Below are 18,107 nucleotides of genomic sequence, written 5' to 3' on the forward strand. Positions count from 1 at the left end.
TGAAGTTGCGTCTTCTTTTCCTCGCAGATGACGGTTCAGGTTCATTCTCTCCTGTTGCGTGGTAAGTGTGGTCCATTCGCAAACTTTATAACTAAAAAAACTTTTCACTACTCTCTATCGACGAACTACTAACACTCTCTGCTGTTTCCTCCTCCTCCTTCCTTCCTCCCACTGTCTTCGTTGGTTTATTTATACACGCGAAACGTGTTCTCTGGCTGGCTGGATTGTCCACTCGGTCTGCCGTACATACATGGCGGCGCAAGATGGCGACCTCCCTAAACCAAGGCCCTTGCTATAAAAGCATAATTATAAGGCTACGAAAACCGAACGAATTTTATTTTATAGCGATCATACACTTGTATAAACATATTAATGGGTAGAAGATTCAGATTCAGATTGACAATAAACCATGCCAAATATTACACACTGGCCCTTTAAAGAATATCTCCTCTCTCATCTCCACCTGAGCGTGTACTATGCATGCTGGTTAGCTTGCATTGGGCTAGATGCAGTTTCAAGGAACACGGCTTATCAAGATAAGTGACAGGTGTTGGAGTGCGATCTTGACCTGCTGAGGGCGTTGAGGGCATGATTAACAATTTACTTATCTACCTGCAGGAGGAAAATTGTATTATTATCAGGCCTGCTATGTTGCATCTTTAACACTCTTGTTCTTGCACTGTAGCTTTATCCATGTGAATGTCTTTACAAGGCTGGAAAGATGAACAGCACCTTGCAAAGGTGTTTATTGTTAAAAAGAGGAGAGGAATAATGAGCAAGATCTTGACATTAGTTTGGATTTGGTTAATTTAGGATTAGATATTTAAGATTTGGTGAAGGGTAATATTTGTTAAGTTTGAATTTTATGTGTATCTTTGCAGTTCATATGAATTTTGATTATAAGATGGCCGCAGCTAAGCTCGAATGATTTTGTTTTGTCACATAAGTTTCAGTGCAGATTTGAATAACCATACACCCCCGGTTGGAACTGTAAGATCAGTGACATCATTAACAAGGTAAAAGGCACACCTGAGTTAATCATAGACAGATATTTAACACTGGAAAAAATGTGAAGAAACACATCCACACCAACTTCAACTCATGCTGATTCTGTGGTTTAGATGAAACAAGCAAAATCAAACAAATTAAAATGAAGGAACTCTCCTCAATATGTGGTTACTGTGAGGTGAAGTACAAGCTGCATTTCCTTCCATATTTGGAAAACCTTAATATAAAAAATACAGTTGAAAGAAAAGTTAGTGTCTAATTTCTGACTATTAATGAGGAAAGAAGTGAGATTCTCTGTGGAGGGATGGAAGCACTGTTAGCCTGACTGCTCAGAGAGAGCCTGAGCTCCACAGCAGCAGTAAGTAACAGTGATGGAGGTCATGTCAGATCTACTTGTTTCTGTTAATCATAATTGAAATCAACCACAGCCTCTTGACTGATGTGTTGTTAATACCAGAACAAGCCTGTGAATTCCTGGTTTCAGTTTTCTGGCATTAGTGGAAGAACTGCACTGTTATTAGAGGTCTTGCTGGTGATCTCACATGAGCATGTGATTACTGTTAAGACTGAGGAGAGTAACCAGTCAGTCTAGTCAAACTAATGTCTTAGATTGACCTACTAGGGTGTTCCAGCCATAAAGCATGTCTTTATAATGCGCTATTATGAGTGTTAGTGAGCAAGAAATTAACTTCACCACCACTTTGTTGTCCTTACCAAATAGCTATTGTTAAGGATAGATTTGTGTATTTATTTATTTATTTATTGATATGCTCTCATTTCAAATGGTAGAGTTGCTTTTGTGAGCTAGGATTTAATTATATGAATAGCCCATCTCTTGCTTTTCTGCCCTAAATTCCCTGACTGCCTCCAAGCTATACTGTGTACTGTCAACTAAGAGCAAAAATGCCCTCAAAAATCAAATAATTATAATATGTTGGCATTTTAAAGTACATTAGTACATTGTTCTTGTAAATATACTCAAATCACAGTTATGAAAGATATTTAGTATGAAATAATTTACTTTGAAACACAGAACCAGTGTTCCTCATTAGTATAGTGGTGTATTTAGGTAAGTCAAGTTGCCTGTGTCCCCCCTTCTCCACCGAGCTGACTGATTTGTCTGGCATTGTGACACAAAACAGCGGTTTCTCTATTAAAATATAAAGCAACTACTGAGCACTGCATTGGGACTCTATAAGCCAATCAGCACAAAGGGTGGGACTAAGGCAGTTATCAAGACGTTGACAGGTGTTGTCAGGCGGTGCACCTAAACCAATGAGGAGTAATGACAATAGTGGTGACCAGTTAGAGTGGATGCAATATCAGACTGAAGACAGTTGACAGTTCTGTCTGATAATAGACAATAATTCAAGAGCTGTGTTAACAAGTCTTCATCTTTTTTGTTGCTATAGGCAACAAACAAAGGCATTAGATTATATAAAGTATGCCAACAAACATCTGTACTTCTCTCTCTGTAAAACCAATTTCTTGGTGCTTTTTATAGCAAAAGAGAAAGCTGTGCCTGGTTGAACATACTCAGTGGATGTGGCCTGGAGTTTACCGTCCTGCAGACAGGGCCATTTATTGCCCGAGTGTTTACACAGTTGTTTGTATTGCACAGACTCTGCTTTCTCCACATCTGTATCCAAGCAGCATGCTAAACAGTCAGTGGGAGCACGGTTAACTCACCCAGCAGGTACAGAGCAGACATGTACTCTGAGATATTGAACATATAAATTCAACAGACAAGCCCACGGAGACCCACTTTGTACCATTGCATTGTGTGTTGATTGATAAGGTGAAGGCTGCTGTAGTGGAGGGAGGGGGCGCCAGCAGCTCCACCAGTAATAGCAATTTGTGTTTAGCAGCTGCTGCAGGGAGAGATGTGGAGCTGACAGCTTAAATGGGGCACCATGTTTAAGTGTTTTTTTTTTTTTGATCAGCTGACGGTCAGTTGATGGAGCAAGAGACTATGTGACCTGCATGAACTGATGTAATGCTTCACTGAGCTGCACTGATTGCTGCCTGCCTTGATGAGTTTGTGATTGATCGTGGCTGTCATCTTTTTCCCTCTGATGTGCTACAATTTTTCAACATCTGTAGAATAGTCATTCCCAGAATTGTTCCTGCTTTGTTGAAGCGGCCAGCCACAAAACAAGTTGACTGTGGTGTTTACAGCGTCAATTCTAACATGGAGTTACAAAATTTTCTTACTTGAAGAGCTATACCAATAACGCCGCTTTGAAAACAGCCATCTTCCCTCACACTCAGCTGTGCCCTGAGCTGAGTATTCATTTCATAAGCATGTGTTTCCTTGTTGGTGTTTGTTTATTCCTTATATTTAGACCAAACCTTGCCCAAGACGGCGCTCAAGGCATCATCATCACTGGCGTCTGCAGCTGTGTGAGCTCATCTTTTCTTCGTGTGCTTATGAGTGTGTGTAACCTCAGTGTGACATATGCTGCTGCTGCGTTTCACAGTATTTCTCTCTAGTCAGTGACGTTTACACAAGGTCAAACAGGGAGAGCATCTGGTGGGCGAGACGCAGAGTATTTGAGGAATGTCAGGGAGCATCTGGGTGCGCTCACTCAAACACACACACACTCAGAGACACAGGCACACATCTACAAATGCTTTCACACACATAAACATTTATTTTCTACTCTAACTCAATGTCTCTCTCTCTCAGTCTCTTGCCCACACACAAACATTCATCATACAAATGCACAAACACTCCAGTGCAGTAATAGCAGCTGCAGATAGGGGCCGCTGCAGGACTGTGGAAGCTCTCTGGCCAATCCCCTGGCAGGTCGTTTGGAGCCCGGCTTCCCACTGGCACATCTCCTTCTCCTCTCTTTTCTCCCGACGGTCGTCGTCTCTCTCCATCTCTCCGCGTCTCTCTGCATCTCCCTTCCCCCTCATCCTCGTCGTCCTTTCTGGGATTAAAATTGGCTGCAGCCAGGTGCTGTGTGTGTGTGTCTGTGGTGAAGCAGCGGTGGAGAAGCAGAGGCAGGAGGGAGGACAGTGAGGTTTCACCGAGGCGGCAGAAGATGTGCGGTGGTTGGTTGCAAGGCTAGAGGACGCCTCGGAGGACAGACTGTCTGTGGATGTATACCTGTGGAGAAAGGACTGCTTTTATCAACATCTGGGCTAGCTGCTGATGAGGTGCCGGTCTGCACTGCCTTTCTCCTCACTCTGTCTGTCTGTCTCTCCATCTCTCCCTGCACATACATCTGTGTGTGTTGGTGTGCATGTATAGATATGTGTGTGTTGGTATCTGTATGTGTCAAAGATATGGCCTATGCCTAAATACATAGCTATATATGATGTAGTGTTTGCCAATCTGAGAACTGTGACAGTAATAATTATGTTAATCAAGATTTCATCCTGTCTTCCTTTGTTTTCCGGCTCCTCTCCTCTCCTCCTTTCTCCTCTCCTTTCCTTTCCTCTCCTCTACTCTCTTCTCCTCTCCTATCCTCTCTTCTCCTTTCCTCCTCGCTTTGCTGTTTGTGAAGCAATCCACAGTGGTTTACAGCCGCGCTAAAATGGTGTCAGTTTACATAAGATGCAATTCTAAAATGCTTCATTATTGCAAAATCACAGAGTCACCTGTGTCAGCGACATAGGTACAGGTATCAGCAAAGTCTGTGCAGCATAAAGAATTTCCTCCCCGACGGTACGCTGTATGTTCTCTTTGACGAGTAGGCACTGCATTAATCTCAACCGGTAGGCCGAACGCTGTCAAGTCAATTTGGCAGGAGGTCGCTAGAATATGCATGAGTGAGAAGACATGTTTTTCATTTGTAAATGCATGGCATGTAACCTCATCCCTCCCGCTGTCTGATGTGATAGTCTTGCATACTGAATGTTGTGTGGAGAATAACTTCTCCTCCTCTCATCCTCCTGGGCTTCTTTGGTTTGGGATGAAGGGAGGAGAAACAATTCATGGACATTATCATGCAGTTTGTGTGCAGCACAGATATGTCGGCCTGCTCTTAGCCCTCTGCCTTCACTTATGTTTGCCATTATTTTTACTGTTTCAGTTCAGTGACTTAATGAGGGGCAAGACAGCTTGTACAGAAAATAATAAGCAGAGGCAGGCAGAGATGAGGTGGTGTGAGCTTCTGTCCTCTGTAGGCCTTTGTCACCCAACCTGCTGACACCACACATTTAGCCCCAAGGGGATCACTGGTTTATACAATTACCATGATCTGTGTATGTGCTGTGTGTGTGTGTATGTGTGTGTGTGTTTACTTCAGCATGTGTAGTAGCCTCTGCTGATTGCTTGAAATCAGTGCAAGCTTTCAACCTGATTAAGCCATTTTGCCTCTTATTGAATCATAAAAGCTTGTATTTTTACACCCTCAGCATACATTTCTTCCTGCTTTACTTCTCATTTAGGAGGTTTGAGGTTGTTAGAAATCATCTCCAGTCTTTGTGTTCACTGTCTGACAGTTGTGATAAGCTGTACATTCTGTATCAGCTTGTTCCAACTCTCTGTTGAAGCAGTATAATGTTTGCACAGAACTTGAGATAAAGGATTGAATTTTCTGTAGCTGCACCCTTTCACCAAACTGAAATATTATAGACATTAGGGGTTGGGGGAAAAAAATCGATACAGCATAGTATCGCAATATTTTTGGCAGTATCGTAGTGTTACACGCTGCCAAATATCGATTTTTTTACTATATAAATTATTAATATTACAAATACAAATTAAACTTTAGGTAGCCTACTTGAATAATAAAATCAATTGCTTTTTCAGTCCACTACATACATTTTGCTACATCGAAAATGATGAAGATGAACAGACTAAAAACTTTATCTTATTAGATAATACAGATGTTGACAAAGTTTTCCTTCAGAGACATAATTTACAGATGAAAAAAGGTAATAAATAGCAATATATCGCAATGTATTTTATCGCAATACTCAGCATATCACAGCACGTTTCAGCAATAATATTGTATGGTAAAGTATCGTGATAATATTGTATTGGAGCCTCAAATTTTCACTGACCTGTTTGGTATGTTTGGAAACTTTGGGATTGTGTTATATTTGTCTGAGTGTGTAATGACTGGCCTACTGGGCAGGCTGCATGTTCCTCCAGGGGAGGAAAATCCTTTCAGTTGTTTCCAATACAGTGTTACTCTGCATCATTGATCAATTGCCAATCTCGAAACAAAAACCAATAAGATATTTCTATATCATTATCACTCCAGCAAATTGTCACGTTCCAGGCTCATGTGGCGTGTCATCTCACCAAATGAGAGCAAGCTCTAATCTCTCTCTTCCTGTGTTTGTGTTCAGGGGGGGTGGTTGACAAGGATTTGCGACACTACCTCAACCTGCGTTTCTCCAAGGGCTCAGTGGACCACGACCACCAGCAGATCATCAGAGACAACCTCTACCTCCGCACCATTCCCTGTGAGTCCACATCACCCGCCTCTCTCCTTCCTTCTGGCTTTTCTCACTTCTTCAATCTTTCATTTGCTCCTCTTTGATCTCCTCCTCTCCTTTGCCTCACAGTGTGTCTGTTATTGTCTTCTTCATTGTCTTTCTCTCTTTCTTAGATATCATTTCACCCTCCCTCCTCCTCCTCCAGCTCTATTTCGTTCTCTTTCTCTGTTGTAGTTTTCCCTCATTGCCCTCGGGATGTTGCCCTCGTGTTTTTACATCACACACACACGCTCTTTCTCTCCGTCTCTCGCCGTCTATTGCTCCTTCTTTTCCTTCAATCGTCCGGCTGCTGAGCTCTCAGCCTGAGGTTTCCACGGCAACCACCCTCTTGTCTCGAGGCTTGCGTTGCCTTGACGCCCTACCCCCTTCAGCACACGCTAGACATGCACAACACACACACGCAAATATACAAAGATAATAACACGTCACTCTCTTGGATACACGAGGAAGATGTTTCTTTTATCTGCATGTGAGAAATTTTACACAAATCCTCACACAGACACTTCATGCCTGTCGGCTGCATGTGGTCGTGCGTGTGTGTGCTTACATTGTGTTGTCAGTGTGTGTGCCTGTTGCCTATTGGGGGACTGTGTCATTGCCGTGATTGACATTGAAGGGATGCCGTCCCCAGCAGCTCTGCCTGCTGTCAATACACCAAGCAGCTCGTGAATCAGCTTCTCTGGAGACTGAAGCGGCTCTGATGCTTGACTCTGCAGACTACACATGTTACTCCTTTCATGCAGCATGTGGATTGGTGCACTGTGATTTGATGTTTGTTGAAGGGCTTTGTGCTTGTCTGACATGTTTCAGTAGTATCCTCGGTTAATAACTTCAGTCATGCTGTCTGGGTGTTTTGCAAGCAAATGTGGTTGAGTTGAATCAACTGGCCTTTTGGCTGTTTGTGAGCAGACAGATTCTGGTGCAGAACTATGAGAAAGCAGCGCTAGGATTTGACGTCAGTGATAGTTGTTTTTGCATTGGCTGAGCGCTTCTACTACACTAGATGTCCTCTGCCGGTGTGTTGAGCCGCTGACACAGAAGTGATTGTTTAATACGCTCCCACAGCTGCACAGTTCCTGAGCCTCTCTCTCCCTCTTTTTCCTCTCCTCCCTCCCTCTCTCCTGTCGTCTTCATCTCTTTGCTTTCACTCTTTGCACTCTCTCATGTTCTCCCTGCCTCTCCCTCCTTCTCTGCCTCTTTGATTTCTTTTGGTCACCACCTCTCTCTATCACATTTTCACTCTCTTTCAATTTTAACTCCAGACGGCCCACTCTCCTTCCCCTTCCCTCTCCTTTTTTCTACCTTTCTCAGCCTGTTGGCTGTGTAATAGTGCAGCGAGGGCAGACTGACAGGGTGACGACTGAGGTGATGGGGACTGGCTGAGGTTCAACACTGCAGGTCCTCACACACCTCAGCCCTGTTATGGCACAGGCCCCTTTTGGTAGCATGAACCATAGTTTTGTCACCATGTTTCAATTATAGCCGCCTTCCAGCCCCTTATGAGAGCGGAAAGACAGTTACTCTGTGTGATGTGTGTGCGGTAATGACATCCCCATAATTAACTGCCTATCACTTAACAAAGCTGATACAGTGTAATGAAGATTATAGAAATTCCAATTCATAGACCTCCTGCATGGCAGCTTTAAATCAGACACTGAATATTTGAATTACATTTCAATACATGTGGTATTACAGTGATTCCCCAGATTTGTCTTAATCTCACCGACCTGATTTAATTTGCCTTTGGTCAGCAGGTCAACTCCGCTGCATATGAGGGTGTCTTATATACATTCACTGCATCACTTTCTGGCAGTCTGAGACACACAGAAGCAGGCGATGCTCAACCATCAGAGTGACAAAGCATCAGACAGCTTAAAAAACAGGGATGATGATCTTGAGAGCTGTGCTGCTCGTGCCCGGCAGGCTGTTTGTTGTTGTGGTTTGGAGCGTTATAAAATCAGTGTTTTTCTCCCGTGTCTGCAGCGCTCTGACCATGCTGTCAGTGCGAGTCTGTCAGCTTGACAAGCAGACGCCACTCTGCATCACAACATGCTGTCACACTGAAGGACGTAGGAGGAGGTGTGTGTGTGTGTGTGTGTGTGTGTGTGTGTGTGTGTGTGTGTGTGTGTGAGTGTGTGTGTGCATACAGCTAGAAGGCTCACATGCTGACATCAACTCCTGCATCCTGTTACATCACTTGGCTCAAGGATTGGCCGTCCCCCGCCCCAAAATAATGAATGTGATAATTTGCCGTCTGATATTAATAACTTTATTCACATGTTGTATCATTGCCTCCAGACTGTCTACTGTGTGTTTGCTGTTGTGTTTGCATGTGAATGTTTACGTCTTTGCATTTTTTTTCTTATTTATTTTTATTTTTTTTACATGCATTTACACTTCAGCAAGCACACATGCCCAAGACTAGCAGGACTGCCACTTTGAGGACATACACACATTTTCACTGGGATATGGACGAACAGTGATTGCAGACTGATATGAAAGTTAAAGAGATAAACCAGATTGTGTAAGAGTGAATCAATAGTTGCAAAAAGTGTCAAGCAAAAGAAAACAGACAGGTAGAGAAGGAGAATTTGGGAGGTACGTGAGTGGAATAAAACTGCAGATAGGCATCAGTTTACAGGTTGAAACATTTTATAAGATTGTCACAGTTTGATAGTCTGTCTGCTCAAGCCTTTGAGATAAGAAATTTGCCAGAACAGTTTCAAGTCATTCACAGGGATCATGTAACCACCTCAGAAGATAGGTCTAAGGACATTTTCACACCTATAGTTTGTTTGCTCTGGTCCTAATCAGGCACCAATTTGTGACAATGTTGCATGAGTGTGGTTTGTGTTCACATGGCAGTGTTTACAAGTACACCAAAATTTGTGATGCATTAGGAAACTGTTCTCCAATTGGTCTGAATTTCCAAACAGGAAAACTACCAGAAGTAGACAAAGAGTTAAAGAAGAGCAGACTCTGGTTCTATTCCAGAAATAGATTAAAGCGCCACTTTCCAGTTTCAAAATGGAGGGACAACTTAGTGAGTTAATCTCAGCCCTAGTCATCTTTTACATTGTTCGCTTTTATCACTTCAGAAAAACGTTAGTTTTAAAATGAGTTGTGGCTACAGCTGGAAAATAATGTGTTGATGCGCTGGAGTTGCAAAAGATGCACATGAAGAGAGTTTAGGATGAGGCACGCATTAATTCTCCTGAACTCTGATGTGTTCATCAGCCGAAAATATTTCCAAACATCCATCAGGTATGCCTTTAGTCTTCAACACAGCTTACACCTGTTTAGCCCTGATGTGAATAGAGGGCAAACGTAGGCACTTTGTAGCCGAAGTACACACAAGCACAGTGATGGCTACGGGAGCTGGTTAATCCAAAGAAGACACAATGTGTCCTCCAGTTGGATGGGATTATGTTTCCACAAGATTTTTTTCATAACCGGATTGAGACCATCTCTTCAACAAGGTCTCGGTCCGGTTGTTTTGGTCTTTACCCGAGTGTGATTGCTATGTTCACACCTGCCCAAACGAACCACACCAAAGGGGGGTAAACGCTCCAGGGTTCGATTCACCTGAACTTAACAAGGCAGGTGTGAAAAACGCCTTCAGCTTTTGCCGGAGCACCTGCTGTTGAGGAATTTAGTGAAGAGTTTTAGATGGCTCTGCTCTCTGCATATGAACAGAGTGAGTGCCTCTTTGATGAGTGTATCTGAGAGTGCAAGACAATGAAATGAGGATAACGTAGTGAGAAGATTTGGAAAAGGGAGAAGCAGCGAGGGGGTATTACAGTAAAGAGAGAGAGGGGAGGAAAGATGATGGATGTGGACATGAGCAAAAAGGCTCTACGAGAGAATGGAAAAAGGGGAGAAGACAGGAAGAGAGGTGGTTAAGAAGAGGAGATCAGCAGGGGAGAGATGGGGAAGGAAGAAGAGAGCGGACAGAGGGTGGAAATTGAGAAAGGTGAGAGTCGATGCAAGAGGATGGAGGGATGAGCAGAGCAGAGACATGGGGAGTAAAAGGGCGGACGTGCACTGAATGGGGGTATTGGGAGATATGAGGGAGCCTCGTAAGTCATTCCCCAGAGAACCATCTCCTCCCCTACACACCACTCAGAGGCATCAGTAAAAGGCTCTATAAATAGCTTCAACAGTGAGCAGCATGTTTCTCTGCTCAGATAGCCTATAAATACATGCAGCTTCTGTCACTTCACATCCGCTGCTCTGGACGCATGCTGCCCTGCAGCTTTGCAACCTCCGACAGGGAATCCTCCTCTGGAGACGACAGAGGTGGAGCAGATAAAGATGTTGATGAGGAACATGGCCAAGATGCTTAGGATGGTGATAGGGCTGACAGATGCTGCTGATAATGATAGCAGTAATGAGGATGGCTATCATGATGATGGGAGGAGATTTGTGGAAAATGACACCTTTTAACCTTGATGCATGCAGAGATTTTGATGCACAGTTCTGTCTGTTGAATAGATGCAGTTTAGCTTTGCAAATGCTAAAAAGACTTGTTGAATTCTCCTTTGCAAAATGCTTCACACACATCTTTGTACCATCATACAGCTTGACAAAATGGCTCAATTCAAGCCACAAATAATCAAAACCAGCCACTGTAAACGTGTTTCAAAGGGTTTTATTCCCATTAATACCACAGCCTAAAGAAAGGTTGTACCAACAGGTATATACTGTATATAGATCCATAAATGCATCTCAATCTGGGAGGGGTTTGGGGTGCGCAGTAGTGCTGTAGTATGTATACCTAATACAGTAAGTCACAGATACAGGTGTACTTCAGTTGGCTTTCACCAACATGACTTCTTCTCTTCCTGTTTTCCAAGTGAGGAGCTCTTTATCTGTCTGATTCATCATCTATTTCCTGTGGGGTCTTGCTCACAAATTATTTCCGAGATCTTCCCTGATGGTCAGGAAAATTAAGGTTATTATAAACCTTTAGGATTTTAATCTGAGATTGTTATCTACTGTGATTGGTTAATTTATGTATATACAGCAGCATCAATGAGCTGTGCCTCTCTGTAAATACTTTTAAAATATATTAGTAGTGCTCTGTCTGAGCCTTTTTTAAATGAAACGAACATTTGCAGATGCACAGATGGCACTGATGCTGATGCTTGAGCTTTAGTTAAAATTAATTGAATAATTTTAAAACTTTTGCTCTGTTAGTACATTTGTTTTTGAAAAATCCCCTCATGAATTGGCCATTAGTGTGCTGTTGTGCATTTGTGTGAAGAGCTTTCAAAGTGTGAACTGGGATTTGAAAAAATGCTTACTAGCAATAAAAAAAAATATTCATAGTTTGTTGTAAATCGTTTACTTTCATTCTTTATAGGTAAATTGCTTTCAATAGTAGAAATAATAAAAGCGGTCACCAAGCAGTCAGATATTTAAAAACAAAGGAACACAAGTATAACTGGTCAATGTGTGCCTTGTAGTGTTCTTTGTATTCCTCACAGGCGATTGTAAATCCACTCTTGTATGTCCTCTTGGCTCGGACAATGTGGTTACTGATGCGCTGTTGTAGCAAAGTTAGACTTCATTCATTATGCTACTTAAAATGTACAATCTATAAATACACAGGGACAAAATTTGCACCTCCAAGTGAACATTCAGTCCATTCATGTGTGATGATTTCCTCAGCAAAGGGAGCTGTGTCTGCAGTGAGCTACCAAATTCTCCCACCTCCATCTGTGTTTGATTTTCAGTTTGACTGGCTGAAGAAAAATATATGAATTTTACATCCAAAAATGTGTTCTGAAGTTTAACCAAGAGTGTAGGTTCAGTGTAGTTTTTGTAGTTGGAACTTGTTCACATTGGTTATGTTAAATCCTCTTTTAGATTGCTGATTGTATCATTTTTTGGAGTTACTAATATGGACGTGAGTGGGCTTTAACCCTAAATTGGTACTGTGACTGATGATGACGGGGGTGGAAGAGGAGTGATGGCAGTTATTTGAGGATGTTTGTCGTGATGATTACAGTGAAGTTGGATGTGGTGACAAAGAAAATATTAAATTCTCATGTGTGTGTTCCTGTGGCAGACTGATTGTATGTCTGTGTGAAAGCACAAAAACACACTATGTTCATGTATGTATGTGTTTTTTTTACACTGCCGCAGTGATTATTCTGTTTGTTTTTTTAGATTTAATCAGCTGAACTGATAAATAATGAGTATTATACACCATCTTTGTTGAGATTGTGTGTGCTTGCCTCTATATGAGAGAGCGAGAGAGAAATACATCATCCCCCAGGGACTCTCTCCTTAAAGGGGTGATTTGCCTGCTGGCTTGCTCTTGTTAAAGGGCTGGCTGACATGCTTTGATGTGGTTCTGTGCTCCCTGCAGTTTGATTGGCACACTGGATTAATGTTGTTCCACAGATGAAAGAAACTGCAAGGGAATGATATGAATTTTATGAAATGAAAATAGCAAATATTGAACGTGATTAATGAATTGGTTATGTTTGCAAAGCGCTTTCCGTGTTAAGCTCTGGACAGGTGTCGTCTCATCTCTTTCCCCTCTCGTCCTCCGTGTGATCCTCTCACTCAGCAGCTAATGACAAAATGAGGTTCTTCTGAAGCCTTTTATATCTGTGTTACCGTCTCTAGTTTTACCTCCTCACCCTGCTTGCTGCATGTCTCTGTCTGCGCTACTTCAAAGATCAGAGTAATGCGCAGCAATGAGCCAGGTGCTCAGTGAGCGGCTCGTCCTGTGATGGTCAGTAAGCGCTGACACCTCAGAGAGCTCGACTGTTTACTCTGCCTCGCCACACAAACACACACATGCTCACACACAGCTGTACACACTGCATACCAAACACCACACACCAGCTCTGTGTGTGTGTGTGTGTGTGTGTGTACATCATCATGACCCCCACTGTCGTCCTGTGTCAGTCAGCTCTGCGGACTAATAAAGGTGCTTTTCAGCCTATCAGGGCTGATTTCCATCACCACAGGATGCACATCAGTACAGGAGTAATTCCTCAATGTCACCCAGGCACCAGCTCCGCTAGACGCTGATCCAATGAGCAACACAGTTGTCTTTACTGCCGTTAGTGAACCTGACAGACAGACATTTTATGGAAGAAACTCCAGACTTGATGCAGCTGTTTTTATAACCTCAATTAACTCTGTGCTTAGCAGGTCTCATTTCTGTGGAGAAGTTTCCTGTTGACTGAATGTTTCATTTCCTCGTAAATAAGCAGTGACTTCATATTTTATCTTAATCATTTCATTACTTTGCTGGAACCATTGACAGGGCCATCACTACAGCAGTAGGTTGTGTTGGCAAGCTTAAATACGCAGAACACAAAAAATTAACAACTACCAAATATGCTGAATTTAGTGGAAAATGTTACATAAAGCTGGGCGATATGGAGAAAATGATATTTTTGACTGAATGCCCAGATAATGATGTTGCGACACCATTGTAGGGTTGATTCACATTTTTGATAAGTAATTATCAGTATAAGGATAATAACTGAGTAAAGGCAAATAATAGAACAGCTAGAAAAATTTAATTGGAAGTTAGTTCAGAAAATGACATCACTTTGCTGTAAATAAGCCTTTAAAATGAGGAAAAGACAACACTTACAATATAACAGTGTCCAAAATCTGAGACGTCTAGTCTCATTTCACTATATCAATAAAATATCAATTCATTGCCCAGCCGTAGTTGTAAAAATACAAAAAAATGATATGCAAGAATTTGAAAATGTGGGGTTAATTCACCTGAAATACTGAAATTCAAGGAGACTGTATAATAACTTGTTTGATTTGTTTAGCCAGATGTAGTTTGAAAACTTCTGACACAGTGGCTACCATATTATCTTTATGGTTTAGTTTGAGTGCAGATACCAGGACATACAACATTTCAAAACATACATCAATACACTACATTGCAGAAATATGATTTCAAATATTTGTTAAATAAATAATTTGTTAAGCAATTAGTCAACAAAATCTAAGAAAACTGAAAAAAATGCCCGTCACAATTTCCCAGCGGACATCTTGTAATTGCTTGTTTTGTGTTACCAGATGTTCAAAAGTTGTCGTGCATCATTTACTCACATTTGAAAAACTGAAGTCAGCAAATGTTTAAATGGCACCTTTGGTTGATAAATGAGTAAAATAATTAACACCAGTTGTCAATGCTGTTGGTAATTATTTTCTGTCAATCAACTAATCAATCAGCCAACTAAATATTTTAGCACTTGATTAAAGAATGACTAAAGACTACTTGACAGTTTTCAGTGCTTGGTGCAACAGACACAATTAATTCTGTACTGAATTACTAAGGTTTGATAAATGGCCCAGCACTCGTAATACTTCACCATTGGTTGAACATTGCAGTTAAAGGGATAGTTCAAGATTTTACATAGAGACGGGGGAAAACATCAATGGTAATCCACCTACCAACACATCTAAAGCTCACTTGCCTTGTTACGAGGGTTATGTGCCGGTCTAGTCCTTGGCCGACACCAGTCACTTCATGTAGCCTGTCTCACCAGCTGTGTGTATGTCAAACTTAGCCTAGTTATAATGTAAATTATTAGTAAGTTGGGATTTATGCATTACTAAAATTAATGCAGTTGCACCACAGAGATAATTTACAACATAACTCTAAATAACATCTAAATAGTTGTACATGCCCCAAGGGTAGGTGTAAATCATAAAATGTCACAGAAAAGTCAGTAATGGTAAAACAGCAGGTTTTCTGCCACATAGTAAAGGATCGTCTTTACAGGACGTTATTGTTCATTAGTGTGGATGCTCGTATCGCCATTGTTATCAGTGTAGTTATGATTCTTGGTATGGACGGCCCTTAACCCAGTAGAGACCTAATTTATTGACATGATATTTCAGTATCGATCTAGCTTACTGCAATGTGCTACGGTGCTCATGCCAACCAGAGAGCTAATCTGCACGGTAACCATGACAATGAAACTCTATGACTTCATGTCTAAACTAGTGAGGTTATGCCCAAGAAGTCATGATGCAACTAACTTTAGCAGCTGATTGAACTAACTGGTAGTCACTAAGCCTCTAGTGTTAACTTTACACCCTAGAACTTACACATACAACCCAGTGCTGGAGTCTTTGTTGGTTGCCTGGCAACTGTTCCCAGCCAAGAAATAGCCTGGCACATAACCCCCTATGACACTAGGACTTGTTCTTTTTTCATTTTACTTTGTATGGATTAAACAAATGAGATCTGTGTTAATTAGTGAGTTTTAGAGGAGTTTCTAAGCAGATTTTGTGACCTTTGGACAGAGACAATCCAGCTGTCCCCTTGTCTCCACTGTTATAGTAAGCACTTATACTTACCACACAGACATGAGAGTGGTGTGAATCTTCTTATTGAACTTACGGCAAATAAGCATATATCTCAAAACTTTGTATTTTAACAAGCAAATATAAATTAAACCTAATATACACTGACATATATTACAGGCTTTAATAGAAATGACTATATGTGAACTGGATGACCAGATCTTGTTTGCAGTAGGCCTTCATCAAGCTCATCACTGTTCAAAGCTTTGAAACTCTGTCTCTGATTATGGGTACAGTGGAACACTGTGGGTAGCGCAACAATCTGCTTTTAACTCCAAATCTCGGTGCATCTGTAACTGAGGGAGCAGCCCAATCTTACATCTGTCCCGAGAATGATTTACACTAGAGAGCGAAATCCAAGTCCCCCAGTCCTCGCAGCCTGCAGCCCCCATTGGAGTCAAACCTGTCCGCTTAAACTCCAGCTGAATTACTCTGAGGTAACCAGGTGCGAGTCTCAGTGGCCAAGCTGTGACAGTAATTGATGGATGAAGTGCGAGGAAGCACAGACCTGCAGCTCTGCAGAGCAAAAGGTCTCAAGCTGAGGACCCCTGAGACTGTAACTAGTAAAACGGCTGTGTATGCAAAACAGCCGAGTGTCACATCTGACATAAATATTATTTTTCCACAGCTAATGTAGATGTTCGCTTGTTACCATGGCAAGGCAGCGTTGCCAGGCACTGACGTGTTGTTGTGGCAGCAAACGCTCCTGTCAGAGTGTTGCCATGTTGCGTTGCTGCATCTGTAGCCCAGGCTTTGTAGTGTAAATAAGGATGACTGTGTGTGTGTGCTCGATCATACTTCTCCTATAGACCCGCTGTCACACTTCACATCTGCGAACCGGGAAGAAGGAAAAGGAAGAGGGAGGGTGAACGGTGAGAGTGAATGAGACGTGAGACCAAAGTGCGAGACGGAGCTTGAAGGAGAGACAAAGGAAGAGAAGAGGATAACGAGGGGAAGAGGGAGCGGATTAAAAAAGACAGAGAGGGAGTAATGGGGACAAAGAGCACCAACAGTGGAACAAATGGATGGAAGAGCAATGAGGTAAATTGGAAACAAGAGGAACGAGAGAAAGAGAAAGGATAATAGAGGAGGGGAATTTGAGAAGACAAGATAGATAGATAGATACATAGATACATAGATAGGTGTGAGACTGAGACAGTTAATGAACAAGAAAGCAGCAGTGTGTGTACGCGTGTCGTGTGAGAAACAAACACAGACAATCCTCACATTCCTGTTCTGCTCTCTTGCTGCCGTGGTGCTCTGCTTGCTCTGTGCTGAAAAGGATTCTGGGTAAACAAGTTCAGGGTTTTGAGGACAGTGTATTCTGTCTCTGTATTTTTTTCCTCTATGGTTGCAGGATTGTGCCTTGAAAGCTAATGTTCCCTTAGTATTCCCCCTTGGGTAGTTTCAATATCGGATAACAGTTTTGTACAGACAATGCACAATTAGATTGAATAGGAAGATTTTAATGTCGTGTGCATCATTTTATACCTGTTGTTATAGATTTTGTAATGAAATATGGGGAATAGTTTGACACCTTGGGATCTTTACTGGAATTTAAGAATGGTTTGGACTCAGCTGCACAACATGCACATTAGGGATGTAATGGCCCACAAGATTCACAGTTCAGTTCAATATGACATGACACAGTGGTGTCATGGTTCGATATGATTTCGATACAGCAATAAAGTAGAAATATCCTTTATTTTTAAAATCCTTTATTTTTTGTAATGGGACTCAATTAGACATTAAACATGTTTGTAAAGCTTATATACAGAGTAGGGTTTCATATCTGCGGCGGTAAATGTGACATTACCAATCACTGCAGTGGTTTCTTTGTCCCTGTTTGAATCAGATGGGAATGGCTGCCTTAATGCTGCTGGGATAACGTTAGCTTGTGGTATTTGTGTTGTTCCTGTTACTCCTTGGTTTTGTTTAGGGTTGACACACTGGGGTGATGTCACCATATGCTACACCATATATAGGTTGACATGTTTGAAGTATTCCCACTATTGTAACCTACTGTCGTGTAGTAGATGCGACATATCTTTGTTTTTTTATCCACCACTCTATCGCTATTGCCCTTATAATTCACAGCAAAACCAAGGTGGGGTTAAACACCACATCTGTAGGTTATTGAAGAATCCCTTATTCTGGCTCTGGTAGTGCTGTTGGGTGTTACTAACTATATCGCAGTGAGCTAGCTTAGCATAGCATGGCTCCCAGTGTGTCTCGCTGGAATAGAATGTTCTGGTTTTGGAATGGGAGGGGCAGAC

At 41.9% G+C, this 18,107-nt stretch overlaps 1 protein-coding gene across 7 annotated transcripts in view; it reads left to right on the plus strand.

Annotated features, from left to right (window-relative positions):
- Window positions 1–18,107, plus strand: part of LOC126407646 (membrane-associated guanylate kinase, WW and PDZ domain-containing protein 2-like) — a 107,126-nt gene that overhangs the window by 26,459 nt on the left and 62,560 nt on the right. For 5 of the 7 annotated variants that reach the window (XM_050072727.1, XM_050072728.1, XM_050072732.1 and 2 more), the window contains exon 2: window positions 6,319–6,435. In XM_050072727.1, the coding sequence (XP_049928684.1) occupies window positions 6,319–6,435 (117 nt within the window). Of the gene's footprint in view, window positions 1–3,863; window positions 4,174–6,318; window positions 6,436–16,774; window positions 16,873–18,107 lie in introns of those variants that run through there. The other 2 variants (XM_050072729.1, XM_050072731.1) reach the window with 2 other exon arrangements.

This window comes from Epinephelus moara, chromosome 20 (genome assembly GCF_006386435.1).
Source record: "Epinephelus moara isolate mb chromosome 20, YSFRI_EMoa_1.0, whole genome shotgun sequence".
Lineage (NCBI taxonomy): Eukaryota > Metazoa > Chordata > Actinopteri > Perciformes > Serranidae > Epinephelus > Epinephelus moara.